Source organism: Archocentrus centrarchus, chromosome 15 (assembly GCF_007364275.1).
Source record: "Archocentrus centrarchus isolate MPI-CPG fArcCen1 chromosome 15, fArcCen1, whole genome shotgun sequence".
Classification (NCBI taxonomy): domain Eukaryota; kingdom Metazoa; phylum Chordata; class Actinopteri; order Cichliformes; family Cichlidae; genus Archocentrus; species Archocentrus centrarchus.
This window is the reverse complement of record NC_044360.1, coordinates 12,193,081-12,218,912: the sequence shown is the minus strand read 5'-3', so window position 1 is coordinate 12,218,912 and position 25,832 is coordinate 12,193,081. Positions and strand designations below refer to the sequence as shown.

Genomic DNA, 25,832 nt, shown 5'->3' with positions numbered 1-25,832 from the left:
GCAGCAGCACGTCTTAGGAAAGTTGAAACGGGACAACAAAAGGCTGGAAAAGTAATTAGGCTAACTGGAAACAGTTAAAAAGAGCATCTTAGAGACTTTTACAGAAGTAAAGCTGAAGTTCATCAATCTGTAAAAACCCACCCAGCTTGTTATCAGTGCTCAGTAAAAAAATAAATAAATAAAATAAAATAAAAACCTGCATCTCTGATGGTTTAGGAATGCATTCATGCTTATCGATCTGGAAAGTTGCCATCAATGCTGAAAGTACAGGTTTTAGAGCAAATATGCTCCCATTCAAATTACGGTACATGCTTTCAGGGAATACTTGCATATTTCAGCAAGACAATGCTAAACCACATACTGCATCTATTAAAGCAGCATGGCTTTGTAGTACAAGAGTCTGAATGCTGAACTGGCCTCCTTGCAGTCCAGACCTCATCAAATGTAAAGATCTGATGATAATATCCACGCCTGCTGAGCAACAAGAATCCTATATCAGGCTAGAATGGGACAACATTCCTCATCCAAAAATCCAGCAACTGGTCTCCTCAGTTCCCAGATGTTTATGGACTGTTGTTAAAAGAAGAAAGGATGCTACACAGTAGTAAACATGTCCCAACTTTTTTTGAAATATCTTGCTGCCATCAAATTAAAAATGAAATTTTTTTCCTAAAACTTTTTCCAGTTTAAACATTTGATATGTTTTCTATGTTCTACTTGAGGAGTTAAATAGATATTCATGTCAAATCAGTAAATCCATCAGATAAATTTTAACATTGAATTGGAATTTGAAGCAACCAGCAATTTTTTTTAAAAAAAGTATACCAAAGTCAGTATCCTACTTTATTGTGTAAATACATGCTTAATCAGAATTTGAAATATCTGCTAGTATATACAGATGTGGACAAAATTGTTGGTACTCTTCTGTTAAACAAAGAAAAACCCACAAGGAGCACTGAAATAACTTTAAACTAATAATAATCTTGAATATAAAAATAAATAACAATTTACTGAAAATTAATACACTACTTTTGAAATGTGGTTCAACGGAATTATTAAAAAAAAAAAACTAATGAAACTGGCCTGGGCAAAAATGATGGTACCCTTAACTTTATATTTTGTTGCACAAACTTTTGAATCACTGCAATGAAGTGACTTCTGTAACTCTCGAGGTATTTTGGCCCATTTCTCGTGAGCAAATTGCTTCCATTTGTCTCAGAGTTGAAGGGTGCATGTTTCAGCTCCTTCCACAGGGGTTCACTATATCAGAGCTCATAGAAGGCCACTTGAGAATTTTTTTATCCTTAGCCATTCCTGAGTGTTTTTAGATGTGTTTTGGGTCATTATCCTGTTGGATGACCCATGACCTCTGACTGAGACAAAGCTTTCTGACACTGGGAAGCACATTTTGCTCCAGAACACACTGACAGTCTTGAGATTTCATTGTCCCCCAAACAGATTTTCTACACCTCGTGTCAGATGTAGCCGAGTAGCCCCAGAACATAACCAAACCTCCTCCATGCTTCGCAGTATGCACAGTGTCCTTTTCTTTGTATGCTTCATTTTTGCATCTGAACACAGAGCTGATGTGACCTGCCAAAAAGCTCTGGTTTTTTTCCTCATCTGTCCAAAGGACATTCTCCGAGAAGCTTTGTGGCTCGTCAATATGCATTCTGGCAAATTGGAATTTGAAGTTGTTCTGGTTTCTTTGGTAATAATTCATATTATCTGTCTCTTCAATTTGTCAATCTTTTCAATCTTGTGGCCACATTCAGGGAGGTTAGCTTAACGTCTGAAAAATACGTGCAACTGTACTCACAGGAACATCAGGCTGCTTGGAGATGGTCTTACCTTTAACATGCTTATCAATAATTATCTTTCTCATCTCCTAAGACAGCTCTCTCCTTAGCTTTCTATGGTCCATGTTCAGTGTGGTACACACCATGATACCAAACAGCACAGTGACTACTTTTCACCCTAACTGACTGATTACAACTTAGAAGACACCTGTGATGCTAATTATAGGACACACCTTAGTTTAACATGTCCCTGTGGTCAAATTATTTTTAATCTTTTCTAGGAGGGCCATCATTTTTGTCCAGGCCAGTTTCATTAGTTTGTTTTTAAAATAATTCTTAAATAGAAGGGCACCAGCAAGTTTGTCCATGTCTGTATATGTTTTTATTTTTACTCACAAAAGACTGAGGCTAGATCAAATGCACGGAAAGTATGGATTAAGAAAAAAGCAGAAAAAGAAGAGAGAATTTGGAAGAACTGTCACACTGTGGTAGGTGAGGGAGAGAAGATGAAAGAAAATTGATGAGATAAAGGAGATCAGAATGAAAGCAGATGTACTAATGAAGCATTTATTGGAACAAGAAGTAAAAGTGATAGAATGAGAAATTGCTTTAGGAGGAAAAGAGCTGGGGCATGGACTGAGCAGGTGTGAAGAATATGAAACAAAATAAGCTATAAAGCCTGAGGAATAAAATAGGCTGCTGATAGAAAAAAAACATGATAAAAGAAGGCAGCTGCTTACAGAGAAAGGGCAGATTGGGCAAAAAAAAAAAAAAACTTGCTCAAAGGAAAAGGAAAATGGAAACTGCCTACAAGATCACATTGGCACAGCAGGTCAAAATATTCAGAGACAGAAGGAGAGCACGGATGAAACTATGATGAAACTGGCTTAAAAATTGCTTCGGTTTAGTCATGCCATGTCAGTCTAAGGTAATCTCTCCAAAATCTCACGAGAAAAGGCTGAGACAAAGACATCTAAGCTCTGACATCTACATTATTGGTCTGATCTATTCAGACATAAAGAAATGATGCAGCAATCGAAGAGATGACAATAAAGGGGACAAGATGGTGTTTAATTAAGTCTTAAAGAAAAAAACTGAATGCCGCACTGTAGAAAAATCTGAAATATTTCTTGTATCAAGGATGTGACATCATTACAGATGAAAAACAAGAATATCTAGGCCCGTGGGAGTCAGAGCGTCACAGCTGACAAATAACAGCTAAACAAATGCATGTGCAAGCTTAAGAAAAGCGAAGGAAAGAAAGCCCCTATTACTAAGTACAGTACTGTGAAAAGGTCTTAAGCCACACCCCCATTTCTTTATATTTTGTGAGAACAATGAGAGGTTTATACAGTGATTTATTGAAGAATCTCCAAACATACATGGAAATATGTTTCTAATGAGCTTGAAAGTCTAATATGTTATGACCACCCTTATTCTTCAGCATAGCCTCAACTCTCTTAAGCAGCTTTCTTGTCATTTCTTTAAGCAGTCTTCAGGAACAGCTCTCCAGGCTTCTTGAAGGACATTCAAAGCTCTTATTTGGATGTTGGCTGCCTTTTCTTCCGTTCTCTGTCAAGAAGATCCCACACTGCTTCAGTTAAATTGAGGTCTGCGCTCTGGGGAGACCAATCCATGACTGATGGTTTTCCATTGTGTTTATTTTTTCAATTTTTTTTTTCCCATCCTTTTACTGCATTGGCAGTGTGTTCGGGATCATTGTCGTGCTGAAAAATGAAGCCGTTTGCTTTCCAGGTTGGTATTGCATGGTAGATCAAAATCTGACGGTACTTTTCTGCACTCCGTCAATTTTGCAAAGATGGAAAATGCAGCCCCAAACCATGCAGAGCCTCCAATGAGTTTTACAGATGGCTGGAGATACTCACTATGTGCCTCATCCGTACATACTGAACCAAACATTTCCAATTGGATTCATCACTCCATAAGACCTTCTGCCACTGATTTTCAGTCCAGTTCTTGTGTATATGGCACACCTCTGCCCTTCCTCCCTGTTTCCCTTCCTTAAGAACAGCCACCCTTCCACTGAGACCATTTCTGATGAGGTTTCGGTACATAGATTAACTGAAGGGCCAGATGCATCTCTCAGGTCCTGTGTCAGGTCTTTATTGGATTTTTCCCTATTTCTTCAGGACATGACATTCAGATACTGTTCATTGTCTAAAAAGGCCTGCCACTTTGTGTTTCGTCTTCCACCTGTCCAGTTTCAAAATTGGTTCTTTGCTAAATTGTCTGTTATTTGTAGACACAACACTGGTTCATCCCTTTAGTTAGGAGCCTTTTTTTTTTTTTTTTTTTGCTTGAATGATTCATAGGTCTGTGTTAAGAGACTTAAAAAAAAAAAAACATTCTTCTGAAAACAGTCAGATTCAAGAACTGGAAAGAAAATGAGTGAAAAAGCAGCCAATTTCCAAAAAGAAAAACTTTGATAGACCTTCAGAAAGCCTGGGAAATTATTTCTGGCTCCTTGGAGGCAAAATATAATAAGAAACAAGGCATGTATTGTTCTGACATTGCAATCTTTCGTGTTACTTTGAGTCTGGTGTTTATGTGTTGTGAACGACAGACAAAATCAGAAGGGAGAGAGAGAGGAATGTCAAAGAAAAAAAAAAAACAAAGAGCTTTCCTATTTGGAGGAAAGATTCAAAATTACCTGGTGACCTGATTAACCAGACGTGTTTGGAGTAGCAAATCTCTGTCTGGCAGCAGATTGTCACAGATGAGGTTCTGATTGGACCGCACCGCCACACCATGGCACACACACAGAGAACAAAGCACCTCCAGCACCTGGAACACAACCTGTCAGCACTTCATGCAGCAACAGCTCAATAGGCAAATGAAAATGATCTGACATCAGGAAACAGATTGGAAATTGTTATTCTAGCGGTTACAGCTGAAACACTATGCTCATGTTATTGGACTGGTGAGACATGTTGAATCTGCATAAGCCTCATAAGGGCAAATTCTGAGAGAAACTAGAATAATAAAACAGGACTTTTTCATTGATTTAATTAATTTAGATTTACTACTGGAGCCAAAAAACATAATGAAAATTACTGGTCATTTTGCGTAGTATATTAAGCATGCACTTAACTTCAATCTTATTTTTATTTTAATACACAAAAGCCTTTTAAACACAACCTTGTGGTTGCATCCATGCTGGTCCAGAAATGAGATGATAGACTGAATGTGTCGGTCTTTGATGGCATTGAGTGCTTCAGGACTTTCCACAAGAACACAGTGAAGAACATCTAAGACTCCTGTAAATACAAGTGCTCATTACTGAGTAGAAGATAACCTGTATTTATCTCTATGTCTATATTGTCTGCTACAATTCCCAGAACACACACACAATACCCAACATCAAATATAATGCAAAGTGCATGACAGTTAATAGGACTGTAAAATTTCAATACATAATGGCTGATGAGGAAAACAAACAACAAATCCAACCAACCACAAGAGGCCTCCCTTCGGTCTAGCCTGTTAATAAGCCAGTCTAGCGAACCCGCAAAATGCGCACAATTTGTGCGGTTTCCCCGGAGCAGAGCAGCTTTACATGTAAAAAACAAAAAAAACAAAAAGACAATTTATATGAAATTCATTTGATTGGAATTTTACCAGATCAGGAGATATTAAGAGGAATCCTAACAGATATTTCTGGTATTTTTCCAAAAAATAAGTAGTGCGCAATCTATAGAAGTCTCACCCAACAGCTCATAGAAATGGCCAAGGATAGTCTCCCACTCTTCTTCTGTGCCACTCTGAGCAGCCTCAGCAAAATGAGAAGCACTACTGTACTGGTGTAGACGGTCAATACAATCTAGGACCAAATCTATCACACCCTGAGAAGAAAGGGGGGCATAGTTAGGGAAGAGCGAGCCACACCACACATAGAACTCATTCACACATATCGATTTACCTCTTCTTGAAACATGTTCTGCCGATTCTTTAGCGCCGCCATGCTGTTCTGTTTAGCTTCGTGGCCTAGGCCCTCCAGTGGAGGCTGGAAATAGATTATCAGATCCTGCAGACTGCATGTCACTATCTCCACTGGCAGACTGACAGAAGGGAGATTTGCTTCTTGGTTAAAACTATCCAGTTTCCTAAAGAAAACATAATTAGTTTTTAGACTACAAGACTTCCAAATTGCCTTGCATTATAATTACCACTACTGTGACTGGCCTAAGTTATCTTTTGTTATGCTTGTTATTCTTATCTCAATCAAAGGCACTAGGACAGATGGCATTTTACTGCCCATTGAAGCAAATGTATGAATTGAAGCATTTTTATGAAGAGAAAACTAAAAATTCGAGCCAGTCAGACATCTGAGCCCAGAGTGACTACATCCTCCAGAGTTCCTGTAATTATGACATGGTAATTCAAATTGACAAGACAAAGTATATAACAGAGCAAAGCATTAGTTCCAGCAGCCCACAAAGTCAAGCTCAGCTGCAATCACTGCAGATCAGCTGATCTCAACGCCAGCCCACATCAGCTTATACCCTCATACACGTCTAACTCAATATGTCATATAGGGCATGGTATTTAAGCTGCTTCACCCTGCCCGGCTCCTCCCTTGATGCTGTATCTGAGTTGACGCCTGCTTTGTGTTGTTCTGGGGGGTCCTGCTGCTGCTCCTTCCACCTCCAGCTTTTCATGCGTGCACACGTGAGGGCGGGGAGGCGCCAGAACCGAGCCACAATGCCATGACGATAACATCACTGTTCTTTCGACTATAATATTCATGACAAGGCCATTTGGGTGTGTATATCATAAACACATCTACAAAACTAATGCTGTAAACTCACTCTCAGTTGGACATGTAGTGTAGCATTTAGCATTAAGCGATACAATGGAAGATAACACTGCAGCTGCAAAAATCTGTCAGTAAATTATTCACAAATGACTGAAGATCTTAATCCAGCATCCAGTACCTTACAAAGCGAGTGAAGAGGAGAACAGCACTCCGGATTAGTCTGGCAGTATGAGATTCTTCCCTCTGAGAACGAGATAGTGTCAGTCCATCGTCCATATGGCCCTCACTGTGCAAAATTGCCTGAAAACACATCATTTCCAACATATTATTTTGCCAGATTATTTAGTCCAACAGTTAACTGCTTAAATGGTTAACTGCCAGTGATTGCCTCACAATAGTAATATTGAATTTAAGGGTTTACCTTTCGCTGAGCCCCACCCATGTGGGACTTAGCATCAGCAGCTTGGTATGTTACCCAGAGCCCAGAAGCTACATGTTGGAGATAACAAATGGAATCTCCATACTTGATCTCTGGGATTCCCATGCCATCAACATGAGTTTTTGTGCTGGTGTCAAGCTTCTCCTAAAAGTAAAAAATACCTATCATGCATTAAAAACTCAAATAAATGACATTAAAGTCTCCATTCTGTAAAGACTCATAAGATTATGAATTGATCAGAACATCAATGTAAATGTCCAGTGCATTTCTCACATTACTCCTGACCTTCGATGATTGAAAGCAGAAGGAGGTGGTGCTGATGTCAGCTTTGTCACGATCAACAAGATGCAGACCTTTCGCCTCCGTAAGACCCAGGTATCTTCCAGTAGTAACATGGCACAGTCTAAAAGGCTGTCCCCAGCATGCATGCCTGCCACTCCAGCTGGAAAATATCAAGAGAGGAAACCAAACACTCTGCAGTATTTAGTTGTTCCTCTTTACTATCAAAATGCACATGAGCAAGCAGGGGACTTTCAACCTCTATTCAGTTTAGAGCCAGTGAAATCGAGTATGGCTTTAGCAATTCTGCACAGCCTTTGAGGCAAAAACAGCAGCCAGAGATTCAGCACACTACTGCTGGTGATTGTGACCTGGTGCAATATGTACAACATGACCTCTCTCTATGGTGGTATTCTGCAATAACTATGGAGTTTGAATATAATACATATTTATTGATGCTGAAAGTGAGTGGACACCAGATCTCTCATACACTTACACAACCCGCAGAATCTCCAGCCTCCAGAGGGAACGGGCATGGCTGGAGACTGATCCAATCTCATAATGCATTATTCTAGATTAAGAAAACAGACATCGTCAGAGAAGTAAAGGACATTTCCAGGAGCTGACTTGGGAGGAGACTGGTCTTTTCAACTGACCTTTGAAGCTCCTCTCCCTGCTCTGTAGAGGGAATAGTCAGACATGCGTCACTATGGCTGTGGAGCAGCCGCAGTGTTTCGCCCCCCTTCAGGTATCCTAGAGTTAGGAGGTAAGAAAATAAAATTAATTGCTTTGAACTGGTTATCTAAACATGCAAAATTACACAGAAATAGCACAAACGGTATTCTGTACAATAACTGTAGTTGCAGCTCTTATAGTGCCTGCTAACTTCCATTAACAAAGTCTGAGTTTGAATATTTGCAGCTTTATTTTGATTGATCCTCAATATGATTTTGTAAAACAGAAGGGCGCTGCATTTTATTTAGACCCCTTCACACTAACATGTGTGTCAAAGAAGTGAAGTGGCAAGTGAAACAGGCCTTAGGATGGAAAACAAAATATAACCATGAGGGAGACAGCAGGAACATTAACACACAGCAAAACGTACACACACACACACACACACACCACAAAACTGACCCTATATCTAGGAAAGATAACAGTGGTGATAGGATCCTTTCCATTCTAAAGATAAACCCCTTCCGGACGTGTGAAAAATACTCTCCAGGAGGGAGGAATCTCATAATCCAAGACTTCCACAAAAGAGGAGACTTCACACAAGCAAAAAAAAATAGAGGGTTCACCACAAGGTCCAAACCATTCACAAGCCTCAAGAACAGAAAGGGCAGCTAAGACTTCCCAACAAACATTTAAAAAAAAAAAATGCCAGAGCAGTTCTGGAGCAGCATTATTTGGATGGATGTTTAACCCTAGGAGAATGATGGAGGAAAGGGACTAAGAAAGTTGGAAAGTCTCATGATCAGAAGCGTACAATATGGTCTTTAAAAATTCTGTGGCGGCAGTGTGATTCGTGGGCACATGCGCATTTAGTAACACTGGTAATAAAGATGTGACAGAAGATCATCTATATTCTAAAGTATATAAAGTTACTGCACAGTCTAAATGGCCCTGAGGTTTTTGAAGGCAAAGAATATTTTGTAATGGCCAAGTTATCACGTGAACCCAACTGTCATCCGCATGGTTTCAGACATTAAGCACACTCAGACATTCAATCTGGAAAAAGATGGAATGGCTGAATTTAATATTGTATTAATTTGTTGAATAACATCTGGGCCCTAAAATTAGGAGCCTGTGTATGATAATGGTTAATGCGATATATTTTTGAAAATTAAAGCTGAAAGTCTTCAAATATTCATTACATACTAATTGAGTGTAAATGCTTTTAATTTAAATATTTCTGGAAAACATCTAAAATAACAAAATTGTATCAGCATCCAAAAATATATCTTTTTCACTTGCATTAATGAAAATGTGTGCATAAATTTAGCAGTAACATAAGCCTGTATTCATTTTTTAGAAAATAAAAACTATATCTCATATCCATGTAACAGCCTTTGATGCCCTCAATTTATTAAAACACAGCTTCAATGTATTATTTATTACCTACGTATTAACATTATCTCCAATGCAGAAACGGAAGCAGCTGTATTTCTTGAAAACAAAAGAATCAGCTGGACTATCTAATTTGTCAAAGAAGCTACTTTACAACATGTTCATAAAACAAAAAGAAACAAAACTTGCCTTGAGCAACGGCACGTCCAGAGCAGATGGGAGCAACACTCCAGAGGGTCTGCTGGAAGGCTGCATTAACAATCAGACTGTCACTCAAGCTTTTGTTGTCAGATGCAGTGCCAAAGGACAGGTGCTGGGAAAAAAAACAAAATGACATTATAAAAAAATTCTCATAAACAATAAATAGAACTTCTGTTTTTCTTGTTTGTTTTTTAATGCCTAAATAGCTGCTTTCATAAGCCATTATGCTAAACAACTTCTCAGAGGTAGGAGAAAATCCAACTTTCCAGTTACTGCATGGAATTATAAGAACAAACACCAGTCACATATGTTTACTGCTGCAGAGAAATAAAATGGAGATCAAATACAGCAGAAATCTACACACATTAACGCTGTATTGTAAACATTTACAATGGTCAGATCAGCTGATCTGCAGTGATTGCAGCTCAGCTTGATTTTTTGGGCAGCCAGAACTAATGCTTTGCTCTGTTACATACTTTACCTTCTGAATTGATTTACTCTGGAGGATGTCGTTACTTTGGCCTCAGATGTCTGACTGGCTCAAATTTTAGTTTTCTCTTCATAAAAACGCCCCAATTCATACATTTGCTTCAATGGGCAAAGAGGTAACTTGATATGTGTGAGTGAGTCCTATGTGTGGCATGTCTCCCACTCTTCCCTAACTATGCCTCCCTTTCTTCTCAGGGTGTGACTTACAGTACAATGTCCCCTGGCCTGCCACCAATATCAGGTGATGCAAGAGACTGTAGACCTGATCCCTCATGATGTGACAACAGCGTGGTCTCATGCCACAAATGTGTGCATCATAATAAAAATGCGGCACCCTTTTCTACTACCCCACTTTCTACAAAATGAGCCTTTAACCAGGTTAGTGTGCTTGATATTTGATGTGGTGGAAGTTCACTCAGAATATATTTTTCATCATTAAGGAAAACTTTATTTTTTTAACCTGACTCACCAGGTATCTCTCTGAAGACACACTCACAAGTATGAGGTCATCACCAACACGCACCTTCTCACCCTCTGACCTCTGTCTGGATGCAGGATGGACGGTCCACCAGCATGCCTCCCCTGAACCACACGCAGAATATAAAACACAAAGGAAAACAAACAGCTCACTGACAGTTAATGTCACAAAATTATTAGAATACCTCAACAAATACCTCAACAAAGAAACTATTTTTAACTGATCGTTCTAATAAATACCTGCTTTATCCTCATGCAGACCAACATCAAAAGCCAGCTTGTCAGTTGAAGACTGAGATGAAGACAAGCAGCTGAGGTACTAGTTGTGAAATAAACAACAGATAAATAATTCAGTGAACATACCAAAATCAATGTCAGTCTTCTGGTTTCTTTTTTATTTTTATTTTTATTAAAGGAAAAAAACCCCAAAACATCTACAATTCATATATTAAACAAATTCTACTTAACCATAACTGGTCTACAAATATGCTTCATTAGATACACCTGCTCAACTGCTTAATATATAAATATCTAATCAACCAATCACACTTTAGCAAGTCAAAGCATTTAGGCATGTAAACATGATCAAGATGACCTGCCGAAGTTCAAAAGTTGGAATGGGGATGAAAGCTGATTTAAATGACTTTGAATGTAACATGGCTGGTGGCGCCAGACAGGCTGGGCTCAGTATTTCAGAAATTGTTGATATTCTGGGATTTTCCTGAACCACCTTCTCTAGGGTTTTACAGAGAATGGTCTGGAAACATCCAGTGAGCGACAGCTCTTTGGACAAAAATGTCTTGCTGATGCCAGAGATCAGAGGAGATTGGCCAGACAGCTTTGAGCTGACAGGAAGGCAACAGTACCTCAAATAACCACTCTTTACAACCAATGTATGCAGAAGAGCACCTTAGAATGCACAATATCTTTCACCTGGAAGCAGATTGGTTACAGCAACGAATCCGGGTGCCACTCCTGTCGGCTAAAAACCGGAAACTGAGGCGACAACTTGCACAGGCTCACCAAAAGCGGACAACAGAAGACTAGAAAAATGTTGCCTGGTCTGCTGAGTCTCAATTTCTCTTTTTTTTTTTTTTTTTGCCACAGCAGCTTTTTCAGGCAGTGGAGAGAGACAGGAAATGGGGGAAAGATACAGGGGAAGACACGCAGGCAAACTGGTGACGGGCCGGGACTCAAACCCGCGCCGCAACACAGCATATATATGTATTTGCCAGCTTCACCACTAAGCCACCCAGGTGCCCTGAGTCTCAATTTCTGCTGCAACACTCAGATGGTAGCTTCAGAATTTAATGTAAACAATATGGATGCATAGATCCATCCTACCTTATATAAACGGTTTAGTCTGGTGGTGTAATGGTGTTTTCTTAACATACTCTGGACCCCTTAGTACCAACTGAGCATCATTTATACAACATAGCCTGCCTGAGTATCGTTACTGACCATGTCCATCCCTTTATGGCCATAGTGTACCTATTTTATGATAGATGCTTCCAGCAGGATAATGCACCATCTCACAAAGTTCATATGATCTCAAACTGGTTTATTGAACATGACAATGAGTTCACTGCACTCAAATTGCCTCCACTGTCACCAGATTTCAATCCAAAAGAGCACCTTTGGGATGTGGTGGAAGGGGAGAGTCACATCATGGATATGCAGCTGGCAAATCTGCAGCAACTGTGTGATCCTATCATGTCAATATGGACCAAACCACTGAGCACCTTGTTGATTCTATTTCAAAGCAATCCTGAAGACAAAGGGGACCCTACTCTTTCTCTCTCTCCACACACACACACACACAAATATACAACATAGCAAAATTTTTTTTTTAATTCTGATTTGTGTCTATATTATATAAGGATGACTCACCATGCCACTGTATGAGTGTAGGAATAACACCGCCTGGCCATATAGAAGGGTGCGATGACTGCCGCCAGCTCCCACTTGTACCTGTTCAAAATATATAAACATCAGTTTAAGCAACAGAAAACAGTTAAACTGGAGAAGAGCTCAAGTGAAGCATCCATACCTCACAAATAGATATACAGTAGGTATGGCAAAATGATATTGGCAGAAAAGCAAATGATATATTTAAGGAATATTAAGAAGCATTGGGAGAGAACACAGACATTATATGACGGCTAATGGAAAGAATAGTAGAAAAGACCTCTGCAGCCAGGTGCTCACTGTGGGCCAGCATCTCCTGTAGGGCTCGCACGGAAAGACACTGGGCCAGGACAAAGCCACATACAGACAAGTCTGGTGGAACATTCTAGTAAAAAAGAAAAGACACTGAGTTTTTGAGGTAGTTTCATGCTTGGGTGCTCCCTTCACAGGCCAAGAGTGCAATTAGTGGCAGGGACCACAGGAAATTGGCAATGGGCAGTCTAAACTGCGAAGGAAAGCATGTAAAAATGTAAAAGCTACAAAAAGCAGAAGGGAAATAAAGTTTTAGATACTTAAAAATAAACACAATGTATTATGCAGACACAATCAGTGTAAGATAAAATTTAAATTAAATGTACTTTTTTATAGCGCTAGTTTACAATATTATAGCTTAAATGTTTGTGATTCAATATCACATAAACAAAATATAAATTATTACCTGTGGCACTCAAATATTTGCATCAATGCATTTTTTTTTCAGTCATTTCTCTGTGTGTGTGGCTGTTATTGGCACACTGAGTTTTCTGACAGTCAGGGAGAAGTGTGCAATCACTGAGGTGGAGCTCCTTACCTTACAGTTCGAGGTGGGCTCAAGCTGGCAAAGTCTGCTGCCAAATCCTTCTGCAGCAAGACAGAGCTTCACATGTTCCTCCTGGGAGGTGAAGGTACTCTGCAGAACTACCTCATCTCCCTGTAAAAAAAAATACACACAGAGATGACAGATTTAGAGTGAGAGAAGTCCAGATTTTAAAACACGCCGAGCACATTCGCATTGTGAGACTCACCTGATTTCACCATGAAAGCCCCAGCTAGCTAGGATCAGTTAAAGACCTACATCACGCCAAAATCCCTCTGAAATGTTATCTTGTGGATTATTAAAAAAGTCCCTGAAGCAGTTTTGGCTTCAGAGAGCTAAATCTTCATTTGTTCTCATATCATATAATGAAATTCTCTCAGAGGAGTAAAAATACAAATTCAGTCCTACTTTGCCTGTTAAAAATCATAAACCAACCTTAAACTGCGAAACGTGTGAATATTTGTGATCATAACTGCGTGACTGTGAAAGCAAAACATGGATTAGTCCCATTGTAAATGCATGTACAGTAATTCTCTGTCACTGTCAGCATTTATTTGATCTGCACTGAGATACCACACTGTCCAAATTAGGTTTCTCTGTTTATTTGAGGAACTGTAAGGAAGGATAGCAGGCGGCAGGCCTCCAAAGTCCAGCCAGGAAAACTAACACCTCTCAGTACCCAGGGTACAAACATCCATATTGGGAAGATACTGCACAGTCTGACCCCTGATAAATCCTCCTTTCCACTCTTCATTATCTGTAGTACTCTGCAATCAGTCAAACACGCTGTCCAATGCCGAGGCACATTATGGCTAAGGGATTTGGGCTCTTCTTCAAAGGGAACTTTTCATGAGTGAAAATTCACTGTGCCATAAAAAAAAAAATAAAATGCATGCTCATTCAGATGTTACAGGCTGTCATTTTTCCTGCTTTTAATTTGAAAGTGCTGCAGGGTTGTTTTTTTTTTTTTCCAAAGTTTCTTGTATTTTTGGAATAGTGGAATTAGAAAACTTTGTCCCAAAAGACCTCTTCTCATATAAAAGACATTACACTTTTATAACAAATTAAACATTGTTGCTATTTCACAGTTGGCATATATTTCATCTTTCGTTCTATTACAGTATGTTTTTCCTGTCATCTACTAACTAAATGATAATGAGGAAAGCTGCATCAGGATCTGAGTAGCTTAATACCACGGCTGAACAATTTTCCTGCATTTAACATAATAACATATGATATCATGGATGGATCAGGAAATGACTTCTCTCCAATCTGTGTGTTGGTCTCAGGAACCATGAACATCACTGCCTGTGTGATAATGTATGTGTGCCTCAGCCATACCACACGCCCTCCATGTGACATGCCCTTATCAGAGGGCAAAGATTGCAAGGTGTGAGAGAACAACTTACAGCTACAGAGCAATAATAGCATCTTACAGTGAAGATGAGAGCAGCCATTTTTGGCCTCCCATTACTGCCAGTGTCTATCCAAAATTATTATTATATTAATATATTATCCACAAATTAAATGTTATCATTTTAATCAAAATGGGATATGTTCTGCTTTTAACTGGCTGGGGTGCCTGACCTTAAATTAACTAATTCCGTTTATCAGTTACTACATTAAGGGACTTAAATGGACTCAGGTGAGTCGGTCTCTAGTTATTCTAGTTAATGTAAACTAACCTAAAAATAAACTAGTTGCATAAGGAGGCATTTCTGTACATATAAAGTGTGATGTTTAGATGATTGTAAGATTATGTTTGCCTACACAAGTTGGTGTTTGTTTCACCCTGTTCTGAATTTTTTTACATATTCCTCCTGTCAAAAACCTACATATAGTTGTAATTTTTTTTAAAAATATATATATATAACTAAAATAAAACGCTAATACTGATATTAATAAAGAAAAACAGCATAACACAAGTAAAGTGTTACATCTCAATGGCGGTAACATTACTAATCACTGAACCATCTGGTGATGGTGGTCTGTTTTGCCAGCCAATCTGAGCAAATATTGGCCTTTACGTGTAGTTTGAAAGGTGTCCGTGTGACTCACCGTTCGGAGAAACTGGAATTCATCGTCGCCTTCTCCAGTGTCAGTCATTATCTGAACCAAAAGGGCCACATTTAACGGGCTTTAGTGATTTTTTTTTTTTAACCAGTGAATGAGCCAGAAGAGGACAGTCACTGCAGAAGCTGGAGCGAGAAGATGCACGGCCCTGAGTGTGTGGGCGGAGTCAGAGGTTGAAATCCAGCCATCATGATGCCATTTTAGGAAGGAAATTTTGAAGTTGTTAGCATCTGCTTGAACCTACGAGAGCTCATAGTTTACTTCAGGGAACAGGGTGTGCATTAAAATTATCGCTTGCTATTGCTTCCAGAGTGTTTTCTTTTTTCTTTTTTTTTTTCTTTCCGTGAAATGGATAAAGGTTTAAAAAGTTAACTAAAAAAAATGTTTTGTTTTAATTATATTCTAAATCATTAGGAGGCTTTCCAAACACAGTCAGCTAAAAAATAAAATAAAATAAAAAAATCAACAAATACAGATTATTTTATGAATAAGCTATTAAAATTTTGAGAGTCACTTTGCACTGACAGTATATTCAGCATGTTGGGGCACTTTAAGCTGGCAAGGGGACAAAAGACAAGGCAGCAGGGCCCACAGAAATCTGAATATTTGATCCGAAATAAAACAAAGCAGTAAAATTGTGTGGAAAATGCTGGCAGCAGTGATTCTCAGGTTCATGAGTAGCCTTGCACCTTAATACAGATTCCATAAAAGGTGGCACTCCACAAGAGCCTGAAAACTGACTGTTTGACAAAAACTCTTAAGTAAAATTTTAAATCCTGTTTACAGAGTGGAGGGTTTTAGCATCAAAATGGAGTATCCAGATTAAGAGCACTCATTGTGGAGAATGGCCCTTTTCAGAATCATATGCACTTTTTTATTGGATTGTGACTGCTGATTCATTCATGTGTATATCAATTCAGTTTCCAGCTGGAGATTAATTATATACTTCTGAGTAGCTTTATTCTTTTACTACAGCAGAATACACAATACTTGATCTGTATTTCTAAATAATTAACTAAAGCTTTAAAAAAAAGAAAAGTAAATGCTACAGTAAATTACAAGATATTTGCATGCTTTTATGACCTGTGAAAGTCTAGGGTGGCACAAAGCATAACCCCTACCAAGAGAACCCTTACCAAGCCTTCAGTATCTTACATGCAGGTTCACTCAAACACAGCAGAACTGAACAGGTCCCACAGCTTTGCCACATTTCAGGTTATACTGAACAGCACTAACCCTGGCAACTGCCATCACAGAGCTAAGAGGCCAGACAGCCGGGAGCACTTGGTGCTGAGGCTATGCACTTTCACTAACAAGCAGAATGTTGTTTATCTGTGCCATTCAGGTGTGGCAGACCTGGAACACACAGAGAGAAAGACAGCTCTCAAGACCAGGCCAAAAGGCCAGTGCACATAACAATGCAAAATTTAATGGTGTAGAAGGAGAAAGTAGCACAACATAGAAATACCTAAATAAAGTACCAGCACATTAAAATTATGCATCAGTGAAGCGCTTTACCACTGCATTCTATCACTAGTACTAACCACACTTCCATCCATTGGTGTTGCACGGTGCAATAGCAGTACACTAGTCCAGTGGCATGGGAAGGAACTATGGGGCCATACATATCTAAGTGTGGACTGGTTCTGGCCCGTGCTTCTCCCAATGTCCTAGCAGCAGAGATCCTAGATTTTAAAAGCGCATTGTGTTTAAATAAATTTTTTTAAGTTTATACTTTTGTACAGTAATTGATTATTGATTTAAAAAAAAAGAATTTGTGAAGGTTAAATGTATTTTCTTATATATTTGCCTGCTTTACTAATAAAGCATAAAAAAAAACCCACGTAACTCAAGAAATGAACCAGTGAATTATATAACACAGTTTGATGGGCATTAACCAGTGTTTTTGCACCAACAAGGTAATCCCCAAAGACCTGAGAGATGCATCTGGCCCTTCAACTGATCCATCTACTGTTAACCAAAACCTCATCAATGTGTGTCTACAGCCATCTGTTAAACATGGTGGAGGCTCTGTCATAGTTTGGAGCCGCATTTCAGCCAATGGTGTTGGAGATTTTATCAAAATGTACAGAATTATGAATGCAGCAAATTACCATCAGATTTTTATCCATCAATACCATCTGGAAGCATCTGTCAGTGCCTTCACTTTTCACCATGACAATGATCCCACACTGCAGTAAAAGCATACCTGGACAGAAAAACACATAGTGGAACACATTCAGTCATGGACTGGTCTCCAACAGCAGTGTGGGATCATCTTGACAGAGAAAAAAAATATTCCTAAATTCTACTTATAGAAATTAGAATAAAGTTTGCATAAAAGAGTATTGAATAAAGGTGGTTATAAGCCTCCCCATGCACTGTATTTCCATGTATGTTTGAATATGTTTTAATAATTCACTGCACCTATTTTCCTGTCAAAATATCAAGGAATGAGGGGTGTCTCCAGACCTTTGCATTGTACTGTATGCAGGTATAAATAGTTCTGCATGCTTCTTGAGTTACGTGGGTTTTTTCTCACATTTCCTGAGAGGTCCCGCTAGGTTACATGAAAAAGTCAAAAGTTTTTGTTAACACTATCCGACATAAACACATTAATTCCCCCCAGCTGACCTTTCCTCTACACCACTCTTGCACCAAAGTTCAACTTTCATAGAAGACACTGAATAAAGTATGTAAGAGGCTTCTCGCTCTGGCATTTGCTGACCATATTCATGCTCCTCAAAGAGAGAAACCATTTAAATTTTCACATTCATTGCATTGCTTTTTTTGCATCATGAAGAAGTGCTGAAAAGAATAAGAAAGAAATCAGCTTTTAATATATTTTCTTTCCATCCAACAATTTCATATCAGACAGTGGAAGCGATGACATTCCAGAATTACTTTTCTAAAGCTATTTTATTGTTATAATTATTTTACTATTATCCTCCAATCTTGCTGAAGTCCTTCTTAGCTTCATTAAAAAATAGTCTTTATAAGCATAGTCTAAACTGTACAGCTTTCATATATATTTGGATTATGGCTTTTAAAATATTCCCATGCACTGACAAACTGTTCATGGAAGACATATTTTAGATAATGATTTATCCAGTGCAAATAAATACTTGAATTAGTCATAAATAGTTTAATTAATCCATCATCTCAAAGTGCAAAGCTCACCACCTGAATTAATCAACAATAAAGACTGCAAATTTCTTCAATCAATACTGCCTGGAAATTTCTATTTTACTAAATTACAATAAGTTTTTGTCAAAAATGGGAAGAACTTTCATAGGCATCAATTATGTCTCATTTTGGGCGCCCAGGTGTCTCAGTGGTGGAGCAGGCTACCACATATATATGCCGCGTTGCTGGTTCGAGTCCCGGCCTGTCGCCAGTTTGCCCACGTATGTTCCCCCGTTTCCTGTCTCTCTCCACCATCAACGAAAGCTGCTGTGGCCAAAAATGTAAAAAAAAAAAAAAAAAAAAAAATATGATGTCTCGTTTGATGGTCATTAGTTACGGGGGGGGGGGTTCAGTCTGTGTGAACAGACCAGTGATCATCTTCAGAGAATATTCGGTTTTGTGACTGTTACAGTATTGCATCACATAAATATTTTACCAAATATCAAATGTTATGTATCGGTACGTTTTGTTAAATCATTGCTAATACTGTATTTTCAAATACAAATCAAATTACCAAAAATTCTACAAACAGGAGTACTTAAAATCTATCCCAAAAAGGTAAACAGTTCACAAACACAGCAAATGAATGATATTTCGAAAGTTTACTTCATATTTTTTAATTATCATCATCAAGAAAAACCAACTTCATTGTCTCTCTATGTGCAATGCATTTGAAAATCATCATCTTCCATTTTAGTCTTGATTTGATTAGATTTCAAATTGGTTTTCAAGTCTGTGCAGCATACAGTATGGAACCGCCATCTTGGCCTGTATCCAGGGCCCAATTAGATTAACCAGAGCAACATGTTGCCGCTCAGTCTTTCATTGACATGCAGGCTCATCATCTCTAAGGAAACATCTTCTTCACCTAGAAAACACACACACACACACACACACACACTCACATCTATCCATTATTTCTAATGAGATTGTAAAAGTTGAAGGAGAGAGGTTAACTCCTATACTTGGCAAAGAGGACCTTTGTAGGTCATGGCAACTCCAACTAGAAGCTGAGTCATTATCTTCATTAAAGAGAAGCTCCTCTTTCTATTGAGCATGACCTCTGTAAACACATCTAAGGTATATCATCTCATATTTACCCCCTTTAAAATTGGAGTCTATATGGACTGACTTAGTTTTGAAATCAGTGCCAAGTGGCTACTAGAGCTACTGCAGTTTGTGGCCCTTCTGCTTTGACTTCATGTTCAGCTGCAGAAGTTGCTCCTTGGGAAATAACTAAAATATAGGATAAAGCTGCACCTATATATATATATATATATATAAGATAGATCATTCTTGAGCATACTTCTAATTCATTTTGAAAAATGATGACAATTCCATGAAAAAGTATTTGCATGTTTGTCACACATAAATGTTTCAGATCAAACAAATATTATTAGATAAAGATAACCCGATTAAACACAAAATGTAGTTTTTAAATGATCATTTCATTTATTAAGGGAAAAGGGTTATCCAAACTTGTGTGAAAAAGTAATTAATCATGAATTAACTGCAATTAACCACATTTCTGGAACGCTGAGTTCAATTTCTCCAGCCTCACCAGGTCTGATTACTGCCAGACTTGCTGAATCAAGAAATCGCATAAATAGTCTGACAAAGTGAAGTAGACTAAAAGATCACAAAAAGCAACACATCCTGCCACGAGCTAATGAAACAGCTGAGAAACAAAGTGATTGGCATCTATCAATCTGGAAAGGTTTAAAAAGCCATTTCTAAGGCTTTGGGACTCCAGCGAACCGCAGTGAGCACCATTGTCAACAAATGCAGAAAACTTGGAACAATAATGAGGAGTGATTGGCCTATCAAAATTACTCCAAGTCCAAGAGTGCATCAAGGACTCATCCAAGAGGTCACAGAAGAACCCAGAACATCATCTAAAGAACTGCAGGCCTCACTTGCCTTAGTTAAGGTCAGAGTTCATGATTCAACAATAAGAAAGAGACCGGGCAAAAATAGCATCCGTGGGATAACACAGCTGACCAAAAAGAACACAAAGGCTTGTCTCACATTTACCAAACAACTGGTAGTAACTGGTTGTGCCATGCAAGGTACTAGGTTCAGAGGGCAGGGGGCACACAGGGCCAGGTTGTTTTTTTCCTCTAAATAAAAACCACCATTTAAAAACTGCATTTTCTTTTTACTCAAGTTATCTTTGACTGATTTAAAAATTTGTTTGCTGATCTGAAACACTTAAGTGTGACAAATATGCCCAAAACTAAGAAATCAGGAAGCAGGAAATAGCTAAAGATGGGGTTTATGATGCCAAAGCAGCAGCTCCATAATTAATTATAATTAGCTGAATTTTCAGGTTTTTCATTTCCTAACCTCCATAACTCTTGGTGGGGTTGTTCCACATTGAGTCATTTCCCTTTAAAGGTGATAGTGGGGAGTGGGAAGTAGACAGAGGCAGTCCCATCCCTGTCCTTTAGACTTAATCCTTGGACCTTTTCCCAGGTCCTCTCACATTTGCAGGTCTGTAATGGTGAGAATGGCTCAGAGGAAGTGGCTTGTGGGCTTTGAGCCAGTTACTTCCCAGACAGGACACCTACATTCCTCTTTTATCCTGTCTGCCTTCATCCTTCCAGTTATATCTTCTCCTCAATCGGTTGTCTCACAGATAGACATTTAATATCACTAAACCAACATTTCTTTTTCAATTGTTTTGGAAGCAATTGTGAGGAACATCATCACCCTCTTGTGGGGATTTAACTTAACCCAGCATAATCAGACATTCTGGCAGCAGCAACATTGTGGTTGTCCAACTGACTGGCAAAACTCAGTTGTACCAAAGAACATTTATTTTTCACATCATTTCAATGCTTTTGTCAAAAAAAAACAAAACAAAAAAAACTACTTTATATCACAGAATGGTGGGTAAAAAGTTTTGAACCATGCAGATCCCAGAATGCAGGTTTAACAGACTGATTATGAGCTGCTTTTATACCCACTTTCTCTGTTCTTATACTGATGGCAGATCATAAAAGCAGCTGTGATAAATTTCTAAAGACATGAATTCTGAAAATTAAAGCATCTCACCAAGAATTTAAGTTGCCCCTCTTTATTTAACGGAAGACTCCATTTCCCTCATCTTTAAAAAGCCACTTTTAAAAAGAAACAGAAGTTGGGTACTCAAGAGGTTTAATGCTGGGAAAAAAAACTACCCCAAAGAGCCAACAGACCTAAATAAAGCACATCTCGAACACCTGTCATTTTTTGAATACTAAAGTGGACCTGCTTTTCCTTTTCTGCTATATATTGTAACAATGGTGGATGCTCATAATGGCCAAAGTTTCAAATAATGAGGTCAGTGTCTTTAACTGACAGGGAACTCATACTGTACACAAACGATTCTGCTCGTCATCTCAGACGTGGGATTTGAAAGCTGCTTCACTGGAACTGAGACATCAGAACTAAAGAATGCTACCGTTTGCTTGTGACTGAAGTAGGTGACATGATTTATTGATATTCAGCCTGCTACTTAACATGGTTTGTGAACACAGGAAGTCAACATGAATGTTAAACAGGAACAGAATTATACAAATTGTCTTGAGTCATTTTCTCCATTAGTACTCAAATATCAGATCAGAAAAAAAGCTTTTTCAAATTGAGAAGGAAAGCTTGCCTCTTTAGAAGAAGGTTGGAGACAACAGTGGTTATTTACTCTTTTTCAGGCAAGCAGCTGCCACTTCAGATTACTCTTGGAAACCAGCAATAAACTAGATTTTCAGCTAGGCTAGCACTATGAGGCTATAGTTCAGCTACACGTGCGCAAAATTGAGGGGTCAGAGCTGCAAGCTGTACTAGTTTAAGTGTTGCCAGCTCTCATACTTCTGGCATGCAACACATTACCCTGCTCCTCATGGTACTCAAATAAATCTCACACCAAATAAGGTGAAGCTTCATAGCCCTGCAAAGACAATTTATGTGCTGAAGTACTGCCCATGCTAGATGCAAGCTCGGCTGCTCGTTGATAAAGCCTGATCCTGCTCTGATAAGAACATTAAGAGAAGCTGAAGTTGTGTTGCTTCCAGCTGTTTGAGTTCAATACATGTAGCTATGTAGATGATACGCTCACATGCAAACCAAAATATGAAATTTGGATTTACAGTTCATTATTCAGAAACTCAAAAAGAAGTGCTTACAGAAAGAAGTTAGATGTGTTCAGAAACATGCATAATGTTTATTCTCTGCAACAGCAGTCTGTGAGACTTAGCTACCTTTAGTTACAGGCTTTCTTGTGATCTCTAACAGTTAAGTGTTCATGCATTATTTTATTTCACACCAAACATGAAATATACAATTAGTTGTGGGAATTAAAGCTATATTAATCCTAGACCACTTCAAGTTCTTTGAAAAATCTAGAGTAGTGTTAAGCTTTGGTAAAGTCTTGTGATCACTGGGAGGAGTCCACTGGGAGTGATTGGACTTCATGCTAATGTCGTCTGTGCGGATGTGCAACATTGTACAATAACCAGTCAAATGGTAGAGCGGGTCTGTTGTACTGTGAAACTGTCCCAGGTAAGGCAAAGGGATAGGCATATGGCACTGGTGGAAACTCATCTTCTGTTTCCCTCTCTGAACTCCCATGTTCATAGAAGGCTGCATACTTCCTCAATTCACCAGGTTGGAAGAAAGGTTCTGCATATAGAGGTAGTCTAAAGCCTACCCCATGGGTTCCCCTTTCTGAGTTCCCATGCTCAAAATTTTTCTCATCATGACCAAGTTGGTCTGCTTCAAGCTGAGCTGGAGGAAAGCCAAAAATAGGCCTGAGCTGAGATGTTCCAGACACCAAGGTAGCTGTAGAGCCTGTCACGGGACCAAAACTAGAATGTGCACTGAGCACACCTGGAGTTGACCTGAATCTTGCTGGATAGGTTTTATGTCTAGAAGCTCTCAGCCTTACTGGATCATACATGAATGAGACAGCAGGATCATTTGGATCAGTAAGTACAGGAGGAGCACCTGGGAATGAGCCATAATGGGGGTGAGGATGTGCCTGTGTGTTCAAGAACCCAACCTTATTGGGATCATGTTGCCTCCAGTCTAGAGGAAAATAATGTTTGCAGTAAGTTTAAACCAAGGAAGCTTGTAGTAATATTTAAATATAAGCATCAATAGGCTTTACAATCGCTATAATGGTGCTGTCCTACCTTCAACAGGAAAGCAATGCACATTCCAGCCTAACAGTGCAATGGGGAGTAAACAGCTACAAGGTGGTGGGGAAAAAAACAAGATTAGAAGCTCAAAAACAAGAACATTTGTGAATAAATACACACAATTATTACACCACCAGCTACCTTCCAAAGAGCCAAGAAGCCATTTTGCTTGACAGCTGCATGCCTCCACTCCAAGTGCTGGTTAAATATGAAATGGCAAACCCTCTGTGGCCAATCCCAGACTGAAGAGGTAACAACACACAGGTGTCCATCATTGACTGCTGACTGAAAACCACAGCAGGCCAATTAACCATACCGTTCACCTTTCTGATGACTTATATACTCAAGTGATAGGGATGAGCTGCCAGGCGTGTGCCTTACGCATCAGATGACAAATGACATTGAAGAGAAGAGAAAATGCCATGGAAGACCGAGTCCCTCCATTGGATGTATTAGCATATAGTAGAAGGGGGCTGACCTGGTTCTCAGTAGGTTGCTTTTGCTCTTGAAGCATATTGACTTTATATTGACTGTACCATAAATGAAGCTCTTCAGCACAGACCATACAAATTTATCAATATCTATATCTAATGAAGCCCCATCCTGTAAATATATCACTATATAAAATAACTTTAATCTCAGACAATTACTAATGGAGATTTTATTAAAACTGTCATGTGTAACAGATTCAGTTCTCATTAATTCTTGTGCAGAGACTTTTGTTTACATGTGGATTATGCCCCCCCCCCCCCCCCCCCCCCCCCCCAATGTGGTGACAAGAAACACATTCACCATCTGAAATAAATGGTTGAGTTAAAAAGTTTATTTAAAGTGTAATTTACTGAACAAATTTATATCAGAGACAACTATTTTTCTCTTCAAGGTCTGTCTACTATGTAAATTTTTAGATCAATACAACAAACCCAAGTCTTTGCCCAAAGTGAGAACATGTCACGTAGAGATCAGTGGTGTTTGAGTCAGAGCTTGTAAGTAAAAGCAGAACTATTTTCTTCTAAAGGAAAGGCTTACACCTGAAACAACATTAACTGAATGTATGCTCTAGTATTTTTGAGTTCAGTTTGTGTGGAGAGTTTAATGATGTTTACAGAAAAGGTATGTCTTCATTTTCTTAGCTTTTTTATTTAGTGCATCATATAGATTGTTTAACCAGGAAAATGCATGTAACAGCAATTTTTCTTAAATCATTGTCATCACTGTATATTTAAAAACTGCTCAATTTTTATATGCCAATTGAAAGTTCTTTACTTTTTAAAAAAGTTCATGCTCAAACAATATAGAACATGAGTATCATGAAAGAAAACCTGCACCCAAACAGTGAAGTGATGTGAACAAATCAGGAACCAACACCGTATCTCATATTCTGCTAACAACAGGAGGAAAAATGTGTCAAGAAGGAAAATCTTTGAAATAGAACAAAAGTAAGTACATTTAGTCACCATACACTAAAGCCTAAATACAGTGTTCATACATATTTTTAAGCCAAACATTCCTCAATCTCAGAATTTCTTGTTATTGTTAAAGTGGTCTTGAGCAATAGTTCCCCAGACTTTCTGAAGGGCTTTTGGACATTGGCTGCTTTTTCACTCATTTTCAGTCCTGTTCTTGCACCTGATCATTTTCAGAGGGATATCTTTTTTGTTTAAGTCACTTAACACTGACCTATGAATCATTCAAGCATTAAAAAAGGCACCTAACTCAATGGATGAACCAGTGTTGTGTCTACACATAGCAGACAACTTAGCAAAGAACCAATTTTGAAACGGGACAGGTAGAGGACAAAAGATGGGAAGTGGCAGGCCTAAAAATGCTAAAGTAGATGAACAATATCTGAAACTCACATCCTTAAGAAATAGGGGAAAATCCAGCAAAGGCCTGACACAGGACCTGAGAGATGCATCTGGCCCTTCAGTTGATCCATCTACTGTTCACTGAACCTTCATCAGAAATGGTCTCAGTGGAAGGGTGGCTGTCACGAAGCCATTCTTAAGGAAGGGAATAGTGAGAACAGGCTGAGGTATGCCAAATTACACAAGAACTGGACTGAAAATCAGTGGCAACAGGTCTTCGGGAGAGATGAATC

At 38.8% G+C, this 25,832-nt stretch overlaps 2 protein-coding genes across 2 annotated transcripts in view; both read right to left on the bottom strand.

The window, feature by feature from the left end:
- ryr2b (ryanodine receptor 2b (cardiac)) overlaps positions 1-15,401 on the bottom strand; it is an 85,216-nt gene extending 69,815 nt beyond the window's left edge. Inside the window, 17 exon segments of the mRNA XM_030748621.1 lie at positions 4,471-4,604; positions 4,959-5,077; positions 5,275-5,370; positions 5,527-5,662; positions 5,740-5,923; positions 6,755-6,876; positions 6,998-7,159; positions 7,301-7,457; positions 7,791-7,865; positions 7,951-8,047; positions 9,554-9,677; positions 10,524-10,636; positions 10,772-10,850; positions 12,422-12,502; positions 12,720-12,824; positions 13,290-13,409; positions 15,354-15,401. Coding sequence (XP_030604481.1) covers positions 4,471-4,604; positions 4,959-5,077; positions 5,275-5,370; positions 5,527-5,662; positions 5,740-5,923; positions 6,755-6,876; positions 6,998-7,159; positions 7,301-7,457; positions 7,791-7,865; positions 7,951-8,047; positions 9,554-9,677; positions 10,524-10,636; positions 10,772-10,850; positions 12,422-12,502; positions 12,720-12,824; positions 13,290-13,409; positions 15,354-15,401 — 1,952 coding nt within the window.
- Positions 15,402-22,804: 7,403 nt separating this feature from the next.
- LOC115792812 (uncharacterized) lies at positions 22,805-23,905 on the bottom strand. Its single transcript, XM_030747356.1, has 3 exons — positions 23,873-23,905; positions 23,726-23,781; positions 22,805-23,618 (listed from the first exon to the last, which is right to left on the bottom strand). The coding sequence occupies exons 1-3, from the start codon at positions 23,893-23,895 to the stop codon at positions 23,008-23,010; spliced, it is 690 nt and encodes a 229-aa protein (XP_030603216.1). The 5' UTR covers positions 23,896-23,905; the 3' UTR covers positions 22,805-23,007.
- Between the last annotated feature and the right edge of the window lie 1,927 nt (positions 23,906-25,832).

What these genes read in the sequence shown, in the direction of transcription:
- LOC115792812 (XM_030747356.1), bottom strand. Translation starts at nt 23,895, where the DNA reads ATGGCTTCTTGGCTCTTTGGAAG. An exon ending in GCTTCTTGGCTCTTTGGAAG is followed by an intron (nt 23,782 to 23,872) that starts GTAGCTGGTGGT and finishes ACCACCTTGTAG; the next exon opens with CTGTTTACTCCCCATTGCAC. An exon ending in GCATTGCTTTCCTGTTGAAG is followed by an intron (nt 23,619 to 23,725) that starts GTAGGACAGCAC and finishes ATTTTCCTCTAG; the next exon opens with ACTGGAGGCAACATGATCCC.